Source organism: Cnephaeus nilssonii (assembly GCF_951640355.1).
Source record: "Cnephaeus nilssonii genome assembly, chromosome: 11".
NCBI classification, from domain to species: domain Eukaryota; kingdom Metazoa; phylum Chordata; class Mammalia; order Chiroptera; family Vespertilionidae; genus Cnephaeus; species Cnephaeus nilssonii.
Window position 1 is genome coordinate 8,344,036 of NC_137082.1, and position 21,771 is coordinate 8,365,806.

The 21,771-nt window shown below is 47.2% G+C and overlaps 1 protein-coding gene across 1 annotated transcript in view; it reads right to left on the reverse strand.

Moving 5' to 3' along the window:
• The window catches only part of DOK5 (docking protein 5), a 136,132-nt gene extending 119,811 nt beyond the window's left edge, over positions 1–16,321 (reverse strand). Inside the window, exon 1 of the mRNA XM_079784020.1 lies at positions 15,957–16,321. Within this exon, the coding sequence (XP_079640146.1) occupies positions 15,957–16,022 (66 nt within the window). The 5' untranslated portion in view covers positions 16,023–16,321. The remainder of the gene's footprint in view (positions 1–15,956) is intronic.
• Positions 16,322–21,771: the final 5,450 nt, after the last annotated feature.

Sequence of the window (21,771 nt, forward strand, 5' to 3'; positions counted from 1 at the left end):
CCACACAGGTCCAGTCCAATCCCAGTCAACCTTTCCACAGGGAGGCAATGGATGCTGAGGGGTCAAGCCCAATGGGAAAGGTTAAAGAATCCCAGATGGTGATGGTGAAAGAATTAGGGAACTGCTAAGCTATCCAACTGGAATGTTGATGGGACTTGGGTGAGAGCATGGACAGTCCAGCCCCTCCTTTCCCAGAAGGGCTGCTGATCAATGAGGCACAACAATAAAGCTGAGAGCTGGGAGGAATTCATTCATTCACTCAGCAGAGTGATTGAACCCCCATTATATGGGGAAAGCAAGCAGGGTAAGGACAGCTGGAGCCCTTGTGGAGCTCACAGACTAGGGAGGGTAAAACCATCAAAACTTTACCCTCAGCCCAGCCAGCATGGCTCAGTGGTTGAGCATAGACCTATGAAACCGGAAATGACGGTTCAATGGTTCGATTCCCAGTCAGGGCACATGCCCTGGCTGCGGACTCAAGCCCCAGTGTGGGACGTGCAGGAGGCAGCCGATCAATGATTCTCTCTCATCATTGATGTTTCTATCTCTCTCTCCCTCTCTCTTCGTCTCTGAAATCAATAATATATTTTTTTAAAAAAATTTTACCCTCAAAACCTACCATTTGAAACAGCCATGAGTGTCATAAAGACACAGGCAGCCCTGTCCAGCAGAATTCTCTACACTGAGGAAATATTCTAATCTGTGCTGCCCAGACGGGAGCTACTGACGAAATGTGGCTACTGAGCACTGGAAATATGGCCAGCGTGACTAAGGAATAGCACTTTTTGTATTTTATTTCATTTTAACCAATTTAAATATAAAGGTCTACACGTGGCAAGTGGCTTCTCCCACCAGTTAGAGGGGGATGGTGTTGGGAAAGCATCTCCAAGACAATGACAGCCCAGCTGGGATTTGCTGAATGAGGAGGAAGCAGAAGAAAGAGGAAGAACTTCCTAATCAATGAAAAAGCACGTGGAATGGAGTAACAAAGCCAAGAGCTGGGCCACAGAGGAACTGAAGGGAGCATGCTGGCTTGAGCACGGACCAGCGGGTACTGTGCCTGGAGCACTGCTTTGGCGGTTCACTGGTTCGAACAATGATGTGGGTGGTCTGAGATGTGGCAGGGTCCAGATCTGAGCCTCTCGAGGGCAGGCAGGATGTCTATGTGTAAGGGGAAGGCATTGGAGTGTTTGAAAGCAGAGGGAGGACAGGGTTAGGTTGCAGCTTTCCAAGTGATCACTTCGCCATAAACAGAACAGATCTGGAGTGGGGGCAGGGACTGAGCCAAGGAGCAGAGGCAGGAGAACATCCCAGAAGGTCACACATTAAAACACGCCCAGATGGGACGGCAGGAACAAGCCCTCTGCGGGGAGAGACCGGGACAGCCGCTCTGAAGGAAGAGAGAACCGGCCTGGCTCTGTGCACACAGCTGTGATTGGCCACCCCTTCGCCAGGGCAGCTTCCTTCTCAGGATTCACCTTAGAAAATAGCATCATGTGTTCCCAAGGAGCTTCTGCTTCACTGTTTAGTCAGCAAAGATGAGAAATCACCTTAAAATGCCCATTAGTAGCCGGAACTAATTTTAGAAATTGTGGAGCAGGAAATAAGTGAACACTGGGCATCCACAGAGATGTCTGAAAAGTGCTCCAACCCAAGTTAAAAGAGGAGGACGGTGTATAAAACAACATCAAACAATAGGAACCCTATGTGCAAAGCAAATTATACACACACCACACATGCACTTTCACATGTACTTACACATAAACATTTGCACACAAATGTCCAAGAATCTGCTCGAATGGCTGTGCCTGGGAGTGAGACAAGTCTGGGGTAGGAGGGAAATTTCCTCTTCATTGCATCCTGGGTTTTGTTGTTGTTGTTTTGGGTTGTTTTGTGTGGGTTTTATTTGGCATTTTTAAATGTCTTCACCATGTGCATGTAATGCAAAAAAGTTATTAAAAAAATTGGTGTGTATGTGTGGTATGGTGTGTGTGTGTGTGTGTGGTAAAGAGATATGTGTGTGTTTGTGTGGGTGGTGTGGTGCGTGTATGGGTGAGGGTGGTGTGTGTGTGTGTGTGATGAGTGTAGTGTGGTGTAGCATGTGTGTGTGTGTGGTATGGGATGTGCGTGTTTGTGTGTGTGGCGTGGTATGGGTATGGTGTGGGTAGTGTGATGTGTGTGTGTGTTATCATGTGTATGTGTGTGGGTGTGGTATGATATGCTATGTGTGGTATGTGCAATGTGGTATGTAGGGAGGGGTGTGATGTGGATGGTGTGATGTGTGTACATGTGTGTGTGTGTTATCATGTGTATGTGTGTGGGGTATGGTATGGTGTGTTATATGTGGTATGTGTAATGTGGTATGTGGGGAGGGATGTGATATGGATGGTGTGGTGTGTGTGTGTGTGTGTGTGTGTGTGTGTGTGTAGCCATGTTTTGTTACAGGTAAAGTTGGCCTTTTTTCCCTGTTTCTTTTTTTCCAGGAATCCAATGCTGCCTTGTGAAACCCAAAGTAATAAATGTAGAAAGCTACCTGTCTTGTTTGGGGTCTGACACAAGTCACAGCATCAGAGTGGAATCCAAAGTTGTCTCTGCCATTCTCCACTCGGGAGGCCAACGGAGGGCACGGAGGAGACCGACGGGGCCCTCAGAGGCGGTGTGTGCTTGGCATGCTTTTCACATCCACCGTCCCGCTCCGGGCTTGAGGCGGCAGGTGGTGAGGGAGCGAGGTGAGACCTGTCTGTCTCCACTCTGCCACAAGGAGGCTGAGGTGCGAGAGGTTCAGGGACAGCTCCGGTCACAGCAGATGGCCAGCAGCAGGGCCGGGTACCAATCAGGCCCTTCTCATTCCAGCCAGGTTTCTCTCCTCCGAGGACTGCAAGTTGGGATAATGCAGAAGGTCTAACAACAAAAACCACACAAAGGAATGCCCCCAAACTCTTGGAATTTCTTGGGATTTCTGAATATACAATGATATGCTAGGGTTTGTGTCTGTTGCATAATTTAATACGCAAAATGGTGTCTCGGGGTTTCATTTATGTACTTAAGTGTTTATTGAGCTCCTACTATGTGCCCAGGCACTGAGAATTCAGCTGTGAACAACAAAAACAAAAACAATTAAAAAAAAAAAACAGAAAAAGATATTACTCTCAATTCTCAGAGTCAAGAAAAAAAAACAATAAAGAAATGAAGAATTTAACAAGTAACATTACAGTTGTGAGGGCTGACTGAAGGAAACCAAAAGGGTGGTGAGACAGAGAATCCCCGAGGGGGGCCACCTGGAATGGGAGGGTCAAACGCTGTCTGCGAGGGCGGCTTTTGAGCTGATAACTGAGCTAAGAGCCGGACATGGAGGAGCATCACAGGTAAAGGGAAGAATCTGAGTGCAAAGGATATGAATGAACAAGATTGTCCTGTGAAGACCAGAAAGGAGCCAGAGGGCTGAAGCTTGGAGGGAAAGGGAAAGAGGCTCGAGACTCCGAATTAAGCAAGGCCTCGCGGTTCTTAGTATCTTGAAACAACGTAAGTGGAATATTCAGGAATTGCATCTAGCCAACCGTGAAAAGCTGAATACCCTCCCTCCACCCCCGCCCAGGCTAGACCTACCTGAAGCATATTACAAGGCTGGCCAAGCTAATAAAAATATTGTTTGGGCTACATTAGGCAATATGTACTTATTTGAGTCAACACATAAATCTTCCTTTTTTACCTAGTATGTGTTGATCAAATTTTCAATATTATAACTTTGTTTTTAGAATAAAAATAACAAACAGTCACAGTTAATATGATTTACCATATTTCCTAGACCAAAGATTTCTATAGAGCATTTCCCAGGAAGGTGGGGTTTTTTTTAAGAAAGTGAATAACCTTTTGTGTGTTTCTAAACCCTTACTTAATAACTACTTTTTAAGTTCAGTAAATATCATTCTCAAAAGAAAAGGGACTGCAAACTGGAAAGTTTCTAATTATAAAATTGCCAAGAACTCAGTCTCATGCTTGAGAAACCTATGTACAGAGGGTCTGTTTCTCATTTTCGATTAGCAAGACCTTTCCAGACTCTCGGGGCACGCTCTGGCCAGAGGAGAGGAGGCGGCGTTCTCAGAGGTGCTGGGGAACATCCTCTTCACAGGCGAATACACTTTGGGCAACAAGTCCCATGTCTGGAATTTTCCACCAAGGTGCTCACCCGCTGGGTGAGACGATGAGTGGTCTGTGGTACCGTTTGTAACAGAAAGGGGCGGGGGGAAAGAATTACACAAATGCTCCACAAAAGAGGTGCAGCTTGACTTCAAATTCAGGTTCTGCCACGTACCGGCTGTGTGACTTGGACGAAAATCTTAGTAACTCACTCTGTTTTAGGCTCTGTCAAGTGGTCAATAAAATATTCTTGCACGTTTTTAAGCATAATAAAAAGAAAGGAAGGAAAGAAGGTAGGTCGAATAAATAAGCAAATAACTATATGAGTTTGGATATACCCATACACTGGAATCCTATCTTATCATTCAAAAGCATGGTAGGTTGCTAAGCAAGAAAACCATGGGGCAGGAAAGTGTGTAATTACAGATTATGCACATGAGCACACATATGCACAAAACTTCTGGTACATAGACTGTTTTGGAAGAAACTCTTCATGGTGGTTGTTTATAGGGAACAAAACTAGATGATTCCTGTGGACAAAGATGAAAGGAAATCTTACCATTCAATGCATAAACCCTGAACCTTCAAATTTCGTACCAACTGTACCTATTTCCTATTCCCCAAAAAAATCTAATAAAATTTAATTTGAAGGAGGTCAATCCAAACCTCCAGCATTAATTGCTGTATTCCCTGATACTGAATTTGGAAGTTACATACCAACAGTAATATACCAATGAGAAATTCTAGAACATCCTACCACTCAAGAGTAGCATCTACAACAAAACCAGCTGGGACCTACAGTTTTCTACTTGTCTTCAAACCCTGGAATATCCCATTCTATTATTCAGACCTGCATTCCTTCAATCAGCAAATACTGAGTATTCACTATGGGCTGAAAGCCGGGGACACGGCACTGAACAACATAGCCAGGGTCATTTGTCTCATAGAACTTACATCCAAGTGGGAGAAAACATAACCAAAAAATTTTTAAGAAGAAAATATCCAGCATAAATATAAGAAAATTCATCTTTAAAAGTCCTATGTATATTCACATTAGAGCCGAGTGCCAGAGGGATGTGGGGAGTCTTTTAGAAGTGGTGGGTAGGGCAGGGCATTTGAGGCAGGAAGTAAAAGCTCAGACCTGGATACCAACAGGAAGCTACCAGCCAGGAGAAAATCAGAGAGAAGGCAGATTCAAAGGCCTAAGCTCTCCCGCAGCACACTCCCCGGAGGAATGCTCCTCTCAGCCCTCACTAAACACCACATTTGTATCTGAATCAATAGATGCTGGAGACCAGACTGGTTTCCTAACATCTAGATCGGGGGCCGCTGTTGGTGAATTACAGCCCAGGCTCCAAAGTGGTTCTTGGGCAAATGGGCCCAAAGAACTGCATGTTGGCAGAAAGAAACCCGGAAACCTGAAGAAACTCTTCATGTGAAGAGTCCATTTTGCTAGGGGATTCGCAGAGGTATGATTTCTCAGAGGTTCTCTAAATAGATCTCTTTTATTGAGTTAATATGTGGTGTTAAGATGATAAAATGCATTTTAAGAATTGAATTGCTTTCCTAAACAGTGAGAAACTTATGTTAAGTAAAAGCTTTGAATTCAAAGCAGTGTTTTAATTTAAATTAAATTAGTCCATTCAGAAGACTGGCTAATTTCTCTATTAAACACTAAAGCATTCATATATGAATGAAGGAAAGATAAAGGCTTAGGCAAGGGGGAGGGGGGAGGAGTGAAGAAGGCTTAGGCAAATGTGAGGTAAGTTCCTGAGTTTTGCAGGGTGAGAAGAGGCATATGTACCTATCGTAATATCAGATGGAAGTTCCTTAAGAGGGTGCTATTGAATACATGGTGTGTTTTTTTCTTAAGACCCATACGTCTGAAAAATATTAATATCCACTTATTAATATAGAGAGAAAATACACATTTTTTTAAAAACTCTCAAAACTCAATGGTTAAAAAACAAACAACGCAATAGAAAATGGGCACAAAACATGAATAGGCATTTTCATCCACACACACACAGAACGTGTAAAATAAAGAATAGTAACCACATCAAACGCTGGTGACATCGAATCCTGGCGAGGGTGCAGAGAAGCTGGATCACCCACACGCCGCTGGGCGAATGTGAACAACAGTTTCCACTGTGGAAAACAGCCTGGCAGTTTCTCAAAAAACAAACAAGAACCACCAATACAACCCACCCACTGCTCTCCTGGGCATTTGCCGAGAGGTGTTACCGAATCAAGGGTATGTTCTTGTCTTTCCCGGAGAGAAATAATGGGAGGAGGCGTAGTTAGAACACAAAAGGTTTGTTAAGTTTTAGAGGGAAGAGAGCACAGCTTGATGCGTCAGGGAGGGCACAGGGAGAGTGGCTGTGGCTCCGGAGCCTTCGCCAGGCTGCATTCCTATGGTGCTGGTGAGTCCTGTTCCTGGTACATCTTCCAGGTCCCTCTTTTGGCGAGCTGGTACCAGCTGGCACAGTGTAGGAGGGCTACATGCTCCAACATACTACGCATGTCTCATTAGCATTTTAAATCTCCATGCAGGGGTGTGTTTTCTACTATTATAATGAGCAAAGGTCACCAAAAGGACAGTCTTAAGAGCTACTGCGCAAGCACGATTTTAGGGACTTGCCCTTAACCCGGTGGCATCTTTTCTGAGGTTGAAAGCATTCCTAGCTCTGTGGAAGGGGCACGCAGTGTCCTGCTGTTCTGGCTCTGTGCTCGGATCCAGGCCCCTATCACTCTCTGGCAGGTGGCCTCCTACAGAGGTACGAACACTTACGTTCACTCAGAAACAAGTGCACAATGTTTATATCAGCTTTACCCAAAACAGCCCCAAACTGGAAACCACCCCAAATGTCCACCCACAGATGAATGACTAATGAATATTCCACAGTATGGATGTACAAGTTATGGGACATCCATACTGTGGAATATTACTTAGCAATGAAAAAGGAATTGACCATGGGTACAATAATAATTCCAGAAAGGTTACATACTATCTTTAAAATTGTAGAAATGAAAAACAGATTAGCGGTTGCCAAGGACTTCGGGCTGTGGGAGAGGGGAAGGGCGAAGGGAAGGACCCTGTGGTGACGGTGACAGAATGTTCTATATCTGATTATAGCAATGTCAGCATCCTGGCTGTGATGCCGTGCTATGGATCTGAAAGATGTTACCATTGCGGGAATCTGGGTAAAGGACATGGATGATATCTCTTTGTATTATTTTTACAACTGCATATGACCCTACCGTTATCTAAATAATTTTTTTTTTTAATGAGACTGTGGTCTTAAGTTTTTGGAAGATGTAGATAGTGGGTGGTGTAAGAATCTGATAGAAACTATGAAGCATCACCTGAGAAAAATCACCTGCATCCTCGAAGGAGCCTGTTTAAGGACTCGGTTCAAGAATATAATCCACTTGGGCTGTTTCCAAATCTTAGCTATGGTGAATTGTGCTGCTATGAACATAGGGGTGCATATATCCTTTCTGACTGGTGTTTCTGACTTCTTGGGATACAGTCCTAGAAGTGGGATTGCTGGGTCAAATGGGAGTTCCATTTTTAGTTTTTTGTTGAAACTCCATACTGTTTTCCACAGCGGCTGCACCAGTCTGCATTCCCACCAGCAGTGCACGAGGGTTCCCTTTTCTCCACATCCTTGCCAGCACTTGTTGTTTGTTGAGGGCAGCCATTCTGACAGGTGTGAGATGGTATCTCATTGTTGTTTTGATTTGCATCTCTCAGATGATTGGTTACATTGAGCATGTTTTCATATGTCTCTTGGCCTTCCGTATGTCCACTTTCAAAAAGTGTCTAAGTCCTTTGCCCATTTTTTAAATTGAATTGTTTATCTTCCTTTTTTTTAAAGATGTATGAGTTCCCTATAAATTTTGGATATTAAACCCTTATCAGAGATAACATCGGCAAATATGTTCTCCCATGCAGTGGGCTTTCTTGTTGTTTTGTTGATGGTTTCTTTTGCTGTGCAGAAGCTTTTCACTTAGGGTTTTGGAAACAGTCGAAGTGCCCATCAGCAGATGAGTGGATTAAAAAAACTGTGGTACATCTACACAATGGAATACTATGCTGCTATAAAAAGGAAAGAACTCTTACATTCATCACAGCATGGATGGACCTAGAGAGCATTATGCTAAGTGAAATAAGCCAGTCAGAGAAAGATAAATATTACATGATCTCACTCATTTGTGGAATATAATGAACAACATAAACTGATGAACAAAAATAGATCCAGAGACAGAGAAGCATCAAACAGACCGTCAAACCTCAGAGGGAAGGCAGGGGAGGGGGGCGGGTAAGAGATCAACCAAAGAACTTGTATGCATGCATATAAGTATAACCAATGGACACAGACACTGGGCGGGGTGAGGGCATGTGCTGGGGAGTGGGGGTGGCCGGGAAGAGGTCAATGAGGGGAAAAGGGGACATATGTAATATGATATGTAATACTTTAAACAATAAAGAGTTTTTTAAAATAAACAAATAATAAAAATAACAAAAACAAAACAAAAAGAACATAATCCACACAGCTCGAGTTACGATCTCTGGGATCCAGGCCATGAACAGAGGCTTAGAAACTAGTAAAATAAAGGCAGTCCCCACCTGCTCCGCACAGTTCTGCGTGCAGATACTCAACCCAAATTTAGCCTTCTGCATTCTAGAAAGAAACTATTTTAACTTCGACATTCACAAGTATCTGTGGCATTTCTTAACTCACAATTGTACTTTGAAATTCTCCAAAATGGGGGCTGGCGGGAGGGAGGCAGCAGAATCCGTCCTGGCTGGGGGTCTCCAAAGGTTTACTGCCACCCAGCTGGAAGCAATGCCAAGAGAGAGGGGGAAATCATGCGGCCTTCCTCATGCCCCAAACCCGGGACAGGGAGAGATCTGAGGCTACCTTCCACCTGACCATTTGACCTTGTACTGACACTAGTTCTCCCTAAACTATCGCAAATATACTAATCTCAAGTTCACAGTAAAAGTCCAAAATCAGACTGTTAATTCCTCAAGGATGTTGACTGGGCCTATCTAATTTAAGGCAGTTTATCTTGAGCTTAACACTAGTAGGCACTCAATAAATATTTGATGAATGGTAAAATGAAAGCAAATATATCCCAAATGAAAACTAAACTCTTCAAATACCGAAGATAATGATTCCCTGACAAAAACTACCAAACGGCTTAAAAATAAGTATTTCTCATCTTCTACACTGGCAGATGGATAGGAAAGCATCACAACAGTAATTGTGTTTATGTCTACACTCAAAGTCCCTCAATTGGCCATTCTTGGGTAAATCGGTTTTGGGGACTATGATTAAAGGCTGACTTTATGCATAGTTAATCCTGTCATCCACTCGGACCACTGAATGCCAATGCCTGAAATACCAGCAGGAAAGCACGGGGGACATGGGAACCCAGGAAGCTGATTCCAATTGGGCCAAAATGCTGTGTGGTCTTGACTTGGGCCCGTGACTTCAGTCTATGGGACCATAAATTTCATGACTGGCAAAGGTATCCTCAAAGTCTTTCTTTTAAGGAAGAAAAACCACACTTCATACATCTTACTGAACAGTGTGTGTGTCTTATGTACCAACAGTATCTGATAAAAGTATTCTATTTCTGTGATTTTCATATTACTAGAGGCCCAGAGCATGAAAATTCATGCACTGGAGGGGGGGTCCCTCAGCCTGGCCTGCCCCCTCTCACAGTCCGGGAGCCCTCAGGGGCAGGAGGTGACCCATCGATCAGGGGAAGGCGATGCCCCCATCACACCTCTGCTGCTGCCACTGCCGGCAGTGCAAGCCTTGGCCGGCCCTGGTGACCTGAGCCTCAGGCGGCCCTGGGCGGCTGGGCAGCCGCCATTGGAAGCTTGCCTGCACCTTGGGCCAGCCCTGGGTGGCTGGGGGGCTGAGGGGACTGGGTGCTGCCATCTTGTGGCTGTGGGCACCGCCATCTTTGAGGGCAGGGCAGCCATTAGCATATTCCCTCCTTATTGGCTGTGGGAGCCACCATATTTGTGATGGTGTGAGGGTCAATTAGCATAGTCCCTCTTTATTAGATAGGATGATTGTAACTTTGTCACAGTATCATAAAAAATGCAGATTCCTAACATCCCTAAATCCAAAAACCCTAACTGAAATATGATTGCCTCTTTGGCACACCGAGTCAGGTGAAACAGAAACCAAGGGGAAGAAAATACGTCTTCCTAAAATCTGGCCATTTACTAACCAATTTTTCAAATCCATTCTCTGCCCCCCAGAAAGACCCCCAAGTAGACAGAAATACCTGCTGGTCAGATGAGCGCACTCCAAGCAAAGTCAACGGGGATGATTTTGTTCTGGTGTTGATGCCACTGCCTTTATCTAAGCATCATGGACAGTCTTGCAATGGCAGAGTTCCTTCTGTACCCAGCATTGGTGCCAGGCAGCATTTGTGCTCACATGTTAATTATTTCATATATATGAAGTTTGTTTTCCTAACTAACCAGCAAGTTCTTTGAGGGTGAGAGCTACTGCCGCAGAAGCAGTGGAAATAGTAGCCCCCGAAGCATCCTCGTCCTCCAAGGGCAGGGGGAGGAAGAGTGAGAGCAGTAAGCAACATTAGCTGGGTTCCCACTGGACCAAGCATTGTGTTAAGCCCTTTTACAAGGATCATCTACTAGGTGTGTATTATGAGTCTCCCTATTTTTACAGAAGACTGAGCCTTACAAATGTTAAACAACTCACCCAAAGTCACATAACCGGTTGCTGAATGGGGATTTCAACATAGCCTCATGTCAGAGAATGTGCTTTTAAACTAGTCCATAGTGATCGTTCCATGCATTCATTCAAGACATCTTCATCACGTGCCAACTCCGTGCTGGGCATTGTTCCAGGCACACGGGTTCACCTATCTAGAATAATAAAAGCCTAAGCAACCATCGCAACTGAACGGACAACCGAACAGGCTGCGTGGGGCGACCAGGACAGCAGAGGGGTTAGTGAGGGGCAACCAAACGACTGAGCAGCAGGCTGTGTGGGGCGACCAGGCTGGCAGGGGGGGGGCAGTGAGGGGTGACCAGGCTGGCGGGGGGGGGGGGGCAGTTGGGAGTGAACAGGTAGGCAAGGGGGCAGTAAGAGGCGACAAGGCCAGCAGGGGGCAGTTAGGGGCGATCAGGCAGGCAGGCAGGTGAGCAGTTAGGAACCAGTGGTCCTGGGGATCAGGCCTAAACTGGCAGTTGGACATCCCCCAAGGGGTCCCAGATTGGGGAGAGTGCAGGCTGGGCTGAGGGGACCCACCACCCCCTCTGCCCCCCGTGCACAAATTTCGTGCACTGGACCTCTAGTGTGTGTGTATATATATATATATATATATATATATATATATATATATATATACACATACACACACACACACACACACACACCCAGTAACTGAACTGCCGAACAACCAAACAACCAGAACAACTGGTTGACCAGTCGCTATGATGCACACTGACCACCAGGGGGCAGACTCTCAATGCAGGAGCTGCTCCCTGGTGTTCAGTGCACTCCCACAGTGGGAGCACCGCTCGGCTGACCGGGATGAGCGGCGCCCCCACAGCAGGCCGATCCCTGCAGGCCATGCCACCGACCAGTGCATGAATCCATGCACCAGGCCTCTAGTAATGTAAATAAAAGATAGAGAATTCCCAGCCTTCACTGAGCCTCACATGCTACCTGGGGGATACAGGCAATCAATAAGTAAACTCTACAGATCAATATGTGAGGCGGGTGATAAGGCTAGAGAGAAAAAAGGGAAGGGATATAGGGGGAGGAGGAGGGAAGAAATAATAAAATAGGGTGTCTGGAAGGCTTCAGTGAGGAGGTGGCATTTGAGGAAAGGCTGAAGGAGGTGAGGGAGGCAGCCGGGGGAACAGCATCCCAAGCAGAGGGAAGTGCAGTAGAAAAGGGTCAGAAACTCGGAGCCCATTGTAAAGCTTTTACTCTGAATGGCATGGAAAGACACTGGTGGTTCGAGCAGTCAGGGAGCCAGATCGGGAGGTCATTGCAATATTAGTCTAATATTAATGCCGGTGACCCCCTCGCCCAAGCGCACGCACCCTGAGGGGGGCTCAGCCCAGGGTGGTAACTGTGAATGGTGTGAGGGACAGTCGGATTCTGGGTGCATTTCAAAGATAGAGCCCACAGAATCTCCCGATGGATGGTCTGGGGGTGAGAGCTAAAAGGAGAGAGGAATGAGGTTTGATCGCTGCTTGCTTGTTTGGTATTTACCAGGGCAGCTAAAATACTTGGCCCTCTCATGGCTGAGCTGCAGCCTCCAGCAGAGGCTGGTGTGGATAAAGCCATCAGGGTTAGGGTGCTCTAAGTCTGAGGCAGCTGTCAGAGGTCCGGGGGAGATGTGGGCTAGACAGGAAAGATGGGCCTTGGTAGACAAGAGTACAGACACATTATTTAAAGGTGAGCAGTCGAGGGGAGGGATGTAGATGAAAACACTAAATGTGAGTTTAAACTCTGAGGTCTGGATTGTGGACAAGCCAAAGCAAATATTGATTGGGATATCCTCTCTGCAGCAAAAGAAGAAACCAAGTGAGGACAGTTCCACTGTGCCATGCAAGCCACACACTCAGTCAGGTTAATGATGTGCAAACTGTCTGATTCACCACTCAGCCAAGGATACATTTTTAGGGCCTTTTGGGGGTTAGCCAAATAATTGTAGACAGCTGCTCCCCTTCTGACCCCACAGCCCCCCAAATAGTAACATGGACATTCCTGAACAAATACTGCCCAGGGCATAGCTTGAGGCCTCCATGAGCCAGCGGAGAGGAAGCTGGAGAATGAAGATGTGAAGATACTGCGACTTTTGAATTTCATTCAGCTTTCCTATGTTTAAGGAAAAGTCAATACAGATGTGATTACTTAATCACTTAAACTGGTTAGGACCTCAACTAAAGATGAGCACTTATCCACTATTCATTTGTGGGGACAGTCTTAGAATGTTTCCTGTCCCATTAAAAAAAAAAATCACATGTTTATAATTTGTAAAAGCTTCATCCAGTGAGAATGCCTCCAGCTGCATAAACATTTATGCCTCTGGGCACTTGAAAACATAAAAATAAAGAAATCAATAATCCTTATATCTTTCCACTGATTCTAACTCATCTTGGATTGTACTAAAGAAACCACACAGTCAGAATCAATATTACATGCTTTCACTGCATTTTTACAAGTATTATCTGATTTAATACTCCCCACACAGCTAATGTTCATTGTATAGATTTGAAAACTGAGGCCAAGAAAGGTCAAGGGTCATAGAGCTAATGAGTCATAGAAGCAGAATTTGTTCTCTTTTTCCAAACCCGAGGGAGCACCCCTTGGCACAACAGCTGCTTTCCATGAAATGTTGTTTTCTTGTTTAATTATAAACCCTCCCAAACACAGTTCTAATCCACGGACACTTGTCTGGATTCCATTAATAAAACCACTATGTCACATTAGTTCCTAAAGAGGCTCATGAATTGCACTCTGTAAAGTTCAAGGGGCACTGGCTGGGCACCCACTCTGTACCAGACACTCTGCCCTCCCTCCCTCTGAGACTTACCCCCTATTGCCTGCGGTCCCAGATCTGCAGCCTAGACAAGTACCATTACCAGGGCTCACTTTGGACAGAGGTTCCCTATACCGTTTCCTGGAAGCATTTTCACCATTACTTGCAGTCTCCATTCAAAACTCTAGTTTGCACTGCTTTCTGACAACTATGTGAATAAATTACATAATGAGAACACTTTTTAAAAATTAACTGGTGACAAAACCAATGTTAACAAAGAAGACCAGATTTCTTTGATCATATTTTTGACCCTTTCTCTCCATGAGCAATAACCATCATCTAACAGATATTCTAAAATTGATGTGAGTGTTAACACAGACTAAATGAATAGATCCTGAGAAAGTCTACTGCTCGCTGGCATCCAAAATACTCTAAGATATAAAATGAATGCAAACTCTATTTCCTTTCCTTCTGCTCCAAATATCTGTCCATAAACATTGGCGCACACATAGGACTATATTGTGTCAGTTGCAGTAATATAGAAAAATAATCTCAATTACCATAAGCTAGAAAGTTATGGTAACTAGTCTTTCAAATAAATCACCATGTGTCACAATTTGGCATACACTCCGATCCTTATGAATAATTCACATTTTCTGCATTAATAATGCATGTCCTCTTCCTATTGGAATGCTCCCTAACGCAGAATGCCTGTCTCTGAGCAATTTCCTCAATTGACATGACGGAGTAAGTCTAAACTTGGAACGGCGTCTTTTTAATGCTGCCTTTACTGTTGTAACACGCTGGCTTGCCCATAAGATTATAAAAAATACAAAGTTCCTATTATGTCCTGCCCTTTGCATGGGAGCCGCTCCGTTAGGGGCCCGACTGTGGTTGCTCCTGCTAATGAGACTATCTGCAGAGCAAAAGCGGATCCAGGGAACCCAGGCAGCGCTGGTGGGGATGGGTTAGTCCTGCGACACCTCTCCCTAATGATCCATTCACAGTAACAAAGGGCATAAATGCTAAAACATAGTGATGGGCGGGGGGTGGGGGTGGGGGGGGGGGCGAGAGGGACCAAAACCAAGCAAGAGATTTTTTTAATAATTACAAATGTTTCCCATCACCAGGTTTACTTTCCAAGCCATTTACCACAGTAAAATTGTCAGGCGCATAAAGAACGCCCAAAGACCAAATACGAGAAAGGTGCCAACGACACGTATCTGTAGAGAGACTTCACTGTAACTCTCTTCCCAGTGGGGCCAGTCCCATCACCGTTGGCATTTATTGTGATTTCAGACATTATTAAGTTAACTTTCCTGCCCCCACCTCTCGCCAAACGCACACAATAAACAAAGACAGCCCCAGCACAAGGCAAAGAGAAATGAGGTAGTTTGAAATTTAAAAAAAAAAAAAAAAATCATTCCAGTATCCTCTCTCTCCCTCAAGCATCCTTTGTGGTCACTCAAGCCCAAAGGGAACCAGAATGAGTTCTCTCTGAAGTCCCATCAACGCAGAGAAAAGGGGGGAGGCGAGGAGCCATCCCCGTGCCTCATCTGTCCGCTGTGAGTGCTGTCGGACTCATTCATTCTTTCCTTCAGCGCCAATTTAGGCAACGCTTGCTCTGTGCAGGGAGCAGGTTCCACCCAGCAGAGATCCACCATCCGGGCTAAGCACCGGGGAAAATTCAGACCCCGGTCCCTACCCCAAGACGGCTGGCCAGAGGCCACCCACGCCGCCTTTGCCAACACCTGGGACAGAGGTGGGTCACTGTCCAGGGCCCCCAAGTCCAAAAAGACCTTTCACGGGGCCGAACCCTCTCCCTGGGGTCAGAGGGTCGCCGACCTTGTCGGCACCGAGGGCGCCAGCCCCTTTCTCAGCCTGCGGACCCATCCCCGGGAAAAGTTAAGTCGGCGGCGAGCGGGCAGAGGGGCACCGGGCATCCGGCTGGCTCCGCACCCGCCCCGCTCCCAGCTCTAACTCCCATGGCTACCGAGAAATATTTATTTCGAGTAGATGGGCTCCAGCGGCTACTGGAGCCGAACACGCGGCCACCATCAGAAAGCCAAGCCCTCGGAGAGATAAAGATAGACCCATTACACGCCTAGACCTGGCCCTGCAGCGGCGGCCCCGAGGCGTGGGTTCCGGCGGGGTGAGCAGCGCGCAACCCACCGGCGCGGCCGGGATCTTCCTCCCTCGGAGATGCTGGCTAAGGAGGAAGACAATTGAACCGGCGAACAGAGGGAAAGAGGACCGATACTCACCCCCAGGCGTCTGCTCCGGATCCTCACGTACCCTTGCTTCACTATGTCATTAAAATTGGAAGCCATCCCGGACAGCCAGCCGGCGACCCGCTCGCCCGAGCGCACGCACCCGAAGCGGCTTTGGGGAGGGTGGAGGGCAGGGTCGGAGGAGGCGTGGGGGTGGGGAGAAAGTTGGAGAGGGGAAGCTGCCTCGGCTGCGGCTCCGCGTGGCTCTAGAAGACGCACATCAGTCTGTCCCCCCGAACCCTGAAAGTGGGCGGCCGGCTTGCAGCCACTTCGGGGGAGCGCAGAGCCCGGCGGCGAGGCGGCTGGAGCGCCGGCGTCAGCTGACTCATCAGCCGGCCCGCCAGGAGGAGGAGCGGCGGCGGCTGGGGATCCGAGGAGGAGGAAGGAGGCGGAGGAAGGAAGGGGGTCGAAGGGGAGGAGCCGCGTGAGTCCCTGCGCCCCACGGTGGCCACCCGCGGGCCGACACACTCGAACGCGCTCTCTCGGGCCCTCGCCCACCTGGCGCGTCCCGCTTCCCCAAGCGATTGCGCCCTCCTCCCTACCCGAGAACGCCCCGCCCGACCCCACCTGGCCGTCAGCCTGCGGAGATGTCGCTCCTTCTCTTCTCACTCCAGTGGCTTATTTTAGGAGGAGAGGAAATTTCACTTTTTCCCAGCCGCCGCCTACCCCGCCTCTCCCTTCAGCCCCATCTCTTCCCTGAGAAGGGCTGGCTTTTACCTCTGTTGTGTGTGCATCGGGGGAGGCGGTGTTGCCATGGTTTGCCTTGACCTTGGCATAGGAGGGCAGGGATATTGCCATGGCTGAAGCTCCGCGCTCCGTCGGGTTTCCTTGGCATCCTGGACCCAGCCCTGGTGACATCAGTTGCCACATTTTTATTGTGTGAGCCCGTCTTTCCCACGGGAATATGCTTCCCAGGGGCTAAGTGTACCCCCAAAGGCTGGCCCAGAGCAGGTGCTCAATAAATCCTTAGTTCCAGGCTCTGTTCTAAGCCCTTTAACCCCACTTTTGGAAGTGGGTCCCCCCCTTGAGTAAATAGCAGGTCCATAGTTGGCCCCCAGAGCCTGGCAATAGAGCTCCCCTCATGACCATCATGGGGGGTTCCTGCCTAGAGAATATTAAGCGGGTGGGGGGGGGCGGTCAGGCTTGGCGCTCACCCCACTGGCCTTCCTTCCTGAAGTGGCTTGAGCTGGTGATAACTGCTAACATCTTTGGGGCTCCAGGGGCTGCACGGGGTGCTGATCCTGCTAAAGGAAGAATGAGAACAATACCAGCGCCCACATTTTGGGGAAACTGAAGCTCAGAAGAATGAAGAGATTGCCCCAGGTCCCACGGGCTCAGCGGGTAAACACTCACTGCCCTATCCCCCTTCTGAAGAGCAGGGGTCACAGTCGGGGACTGAGGGGGACCTTGCCAATCACTTGCACTATCCACACAGGCACATACGGCATCAGAAACTTGACAATTCCTGTTCCCTGCCGGTGACAAACCAAGGCTGGGGACCTCAGGTCAGAGCTCTTGAGAAGAAAAATCCATGTTTAGTGACTCTTTGACCGGCTGATGTTTGAAGGTCTTCCCACTGGAAGACTATATGAGTCTCTCTTTTCTCCCTGGGAGCACCAGCTTTTAGTCACCTGGGTTCGATGGGTGTCAGTTAAAGAAGAGAAAAACCCAAGAATGTGTCATAGGAGAACTGAGACCAAATCTGGACAAGCCAAAAGCAAGTACTGTGTCAGGGAAACTCTTTCTGCTCTGAGTAACCAACCGCCAGCTGTCATCCTGCCCTCATTTGACGGAAATGATGTTTTACCTTTAAACCTCTCACCAAGAGAGGAGGAAATGATAAAATCATTTAGAGAATTCTTTTTGAAGTCTTAGAACTTACACACACACACACACACACACACCACACACTGTCCATGGTTGCCACGAAATAGACCTGTTCATGGAAGGCATTGGTCCAAGACATCATTTGGAGACTGAAGCCACAGTATCATAGAAACAGTGAGGGATTTAGACTTGAGGAGCTTGAAGCGAATGGCTCCAGATAGAAATAACTACTGAAAAAACTGAGACAGAATCTTGCCTTTGGTAGTTAATGTTGAGAATAATCAACATCCACAAATAATTAAGCTAGAAGTGAGGAAATTGTAGAAAATATCAAATTAGATGTGAAGAGACAGGGATTTTTTTTTTTTTAATCCTCGCCGGAGGATATTTTTTCCATTGTTTTTTTGTTTTGTTTTTTTTTTAGAGTGAAAGGGAGGGAAGGGGTGGGGGAGAGAAAGAGAAACATCGATGTGAGACACTTTGATTGGTTGCTTCCCACATGCACCCCAACCAGGGCCAGGGATGGAACCTGCAACCCAGGCAGATGCACTTGACCAAGAATGGAAAAGGGGTTGACACTCTAACCACTGAGCACACCAGCCAGGGCAGGTGTCTTTGTGTGTGTGTTTTCTTTGGATCGGCAAGGCAAATTTACTTCTGCAGAAGGGTACAGTGCCTGCTGAAAATCATGGGCAAAGCACACCAAATGGGAAGTCGTTTGGACTTTATTTCCTGACGTGGGTCTGCCCTGCCCCTCAGTCAGACTTGATTGGTCAGGGCTCAGAGGGATTTTTTTTCTTTAATTGCCAAGTTGAATTCAGTAGGTGGTTTTACTTGTTTGGGGGAGGTCAGACTGATACGCATGCAAGATACCCAGACTGTGCTCTGTTATTCGTGGGATGGACGGCCACTGACACTTCCCCGGAATGTGCAGGGCACACGTGGCAGGAGGGGAAGGAATGATTCTCAGAGATGCTCAGGGTAAGCAGAGCTCACAGGGCTGCCTGGCTCCACCACCACACCTGCCAACCAGCACAGTCCCACACGCTGCAGGTTCACTGGAGATAAGCGAGACACACAAAACATCATCGTTCCAACCCCCATTTTAACTCAGTTTTCACCACTTAGAACTTGTTATTTTAGTGCCCCGACCCGCGGGGCAACAACACGGACACCAGAGACGAACCTAAGAGAGAGAAACAAACAAGGGACGCGGAGAATGGAGGCAAGACAAATGGGTTCTGATCAAGCCTCAAATTTTTATTCTTACAGCGGTGCCTTATATCCAAGTCAGGGAGTGGGAGGTGGGGCGCGGGGAGTGAACTGTGGACCTATCAGTGCTTGCCAGCAGGGGCTGCAGGCAGGGGAGGGGGTATGAGGAAGTTCTAGAAGGGGAGATGTCTAGGAGGGATAGGGGCTGAGCGGATCATGTGGACTTAGATAATTTGGCTAAGGTCGTAAAGGGTGTTGATTAAAGATAAAGGATGGGGCGGTTGAAGGGCAGCTATGCGAAGAATGCTTTGTCCTCAGGCATGAGGAAGTAAGCCAATGGTGAGGACCAAGTTTCCATGAGGTTCTGTTTCATTAGCTTACTAAAATAATGTTAGAATTAATTTGTCATTGACTCTTGGCTCCTGACATTTTAGCATCCATAAAATAACAAGTTCTAAGTTATTTCATCCATCCTGTTGCTTCCTCGGCATCCAGGCCCCCCTTTCCCAATAGGGTCAGCATTCCACCTCGTTACCCACTGCTCCCCGACAGGTGCATAGCCTAGCACACTACCTTCCTCCAGCCTCACCGATTGGTCCAGACCTGGGCATGTGACCTACACTGTCTGATGAAGGCTAATTGCATTACTTTTACTGAATCCTGGGACAAAGACTCACCCTGGGTATGGCTGAGATTCAGTCTAGATGGGTCCCAGGAGCTGCGAGAGTGGAGGCCACAGAGAAGCAGCAGAAACAAGAGATAAAGAGAAGCAAACCAAATCCCAATGACATTGTTCCAATCCCCTTACCCTGCACCCCACGAACCTATTACATTATTTAAGCACATATGAGGCTGGTATCACAATCAGACAGCAAAATGCAATGACTTCAGTTGAATATGAGTTTCCTTATCTCTCATGAAACTGTCCAGGTAGGAGCCTGGCCTGGGAAGATAGAAGCTCAGTCCGCAGCTGCTGGATGTAGTCACTGCCCTTCCCAGAGAGCGGGAAGAGAGCATGGAGGGAAAGCAGCCTCCGAATAAAAGTGGCCCCAGATGTTTCAAATCCCTCTTCTTTTTGAATTCCACTGACTAATATTTTGTCACATGGCCACCCCTCTCCCCAAGGGAGAACAGGGGATGCAGTCTCCATTCTGGCATGGATGGATTTCTGAAAGAACAAATCAGAATTGGTTGGACAGGTCAATTGGCACTTTCTACTTCCCCAGTGCCATTCTTAGATTATTTAATTGCTCAAGCTAAAAAAAATTCCTTTTTAGCTTAAACCAGCTCAGACCGAGGTAGTCTTTCCATTGCAACCAAAAGAGTCCTGTCGAAGGCACCATAGTTCTGTGAGTTGAAGCATCAGACATCTCAACTAAACTCTAGACAGATATACCTAAAAGCCCCAGATTACTTGAGAAAATTCCAACATTTTCTGTGGCATTTTGCCGTAAAACTACAGGCGACAGAAGGAAAGTGACCTCGGCCAATGGGTCCAGTCTCTGTCATTTGGGATTTACTGCTCTTCTAACTGAGTGATTCTGGTGGAGTGAATGGGGATAGGCCATTACCTTGCCCACTGCAGGCCTGGACACCTGATCAAGTCTGGCCAATCAGCACAGGCCACCCTTGGGTGCAGGGATTGCACAGTGATGGACATGTGATCTAGAAGACCCAATCAAAATCTTCCCTGGGGTGAGTAGATGAAAACACTGAGACACACAGCTGCCCATGGCCATCTTGTTTCCAAAATGAGAACCAAGCTGAGAACAAAGCTAGAAATATAACATCCCCGAAGCCAGACTACCTCTTGCACTTCTTGGTGACACAATCTATTTGCTTTTTGTCTTGTCTATTTGAGCCCATTTAACTTGGGTTATAGAGTGCACTCCCCAAGGCTGGGGCTAGTGTGAGACAAGGGAGGCGCTTGGGTGCACAGTGTAGGAGGCGCCCACTCTGAGGGCTGCGTGAGTGCTGAGCCTCCATCCGCAGGACCCTGACCGGGAGTGCTTCTTCAGCTTCTTCACGCGTCCTGCACCCTACGTGCCTCACCCCAGTCCTGACCCTGATACCGCCTGTCTTAATCGGCGTGGGCTGCTATAACCAAATACTACACAGCTTTCTTCCTTACAATTCTGGCAGCTGAGAAGTCCAAGATGAAGATGCCAGCAGATCCCTCTTCCCTGCTTGTAGACAGCCCCATCGGTGTGTGTTCACATGGGAAGGGGTGGTGGTGGCAGGTTCTGGTGGCTCTTCCTCTTATTAGAAGAGCACTAATCCCATCACTCGGACCCCACCCTCATGGCCTCCTCCACCCTCACCCAATCATGTCCCAAAGGCCCCACCTCAAACTATCATCACATCGTGGGGCAAGGCTTCAACACTCAATCCACGATGCTGCCCTTACTAAAGACGTGCTAATTGAAATGAAATCAGTGTGAGTTCAAAGGAATACATACAGTCATACTCCTACTTGGCCTCTTGTTGATATGAAACAAAACTATGTCGTGCATTGAAATAGAACTTTGTAATCAGAAATTAACTCAAAGGTTGCTTCCCTTCTGTATTCCAAGCAGAAATCCACTCCGGCTGAGAGATGAAAACCTCATGCCTTTCCCTGTGCATTTCATTAAGCTGATTGTTATTATTACTTACTACCATTATTATTGTTATTATTCAGCTCTTGGGGACAGAAAACTATGTACAGAAATCCAGAAGATTCTGCACTTTCCTGGAGCAAGCGATGGGCTCCCAAGCTTCACCAAAGGAG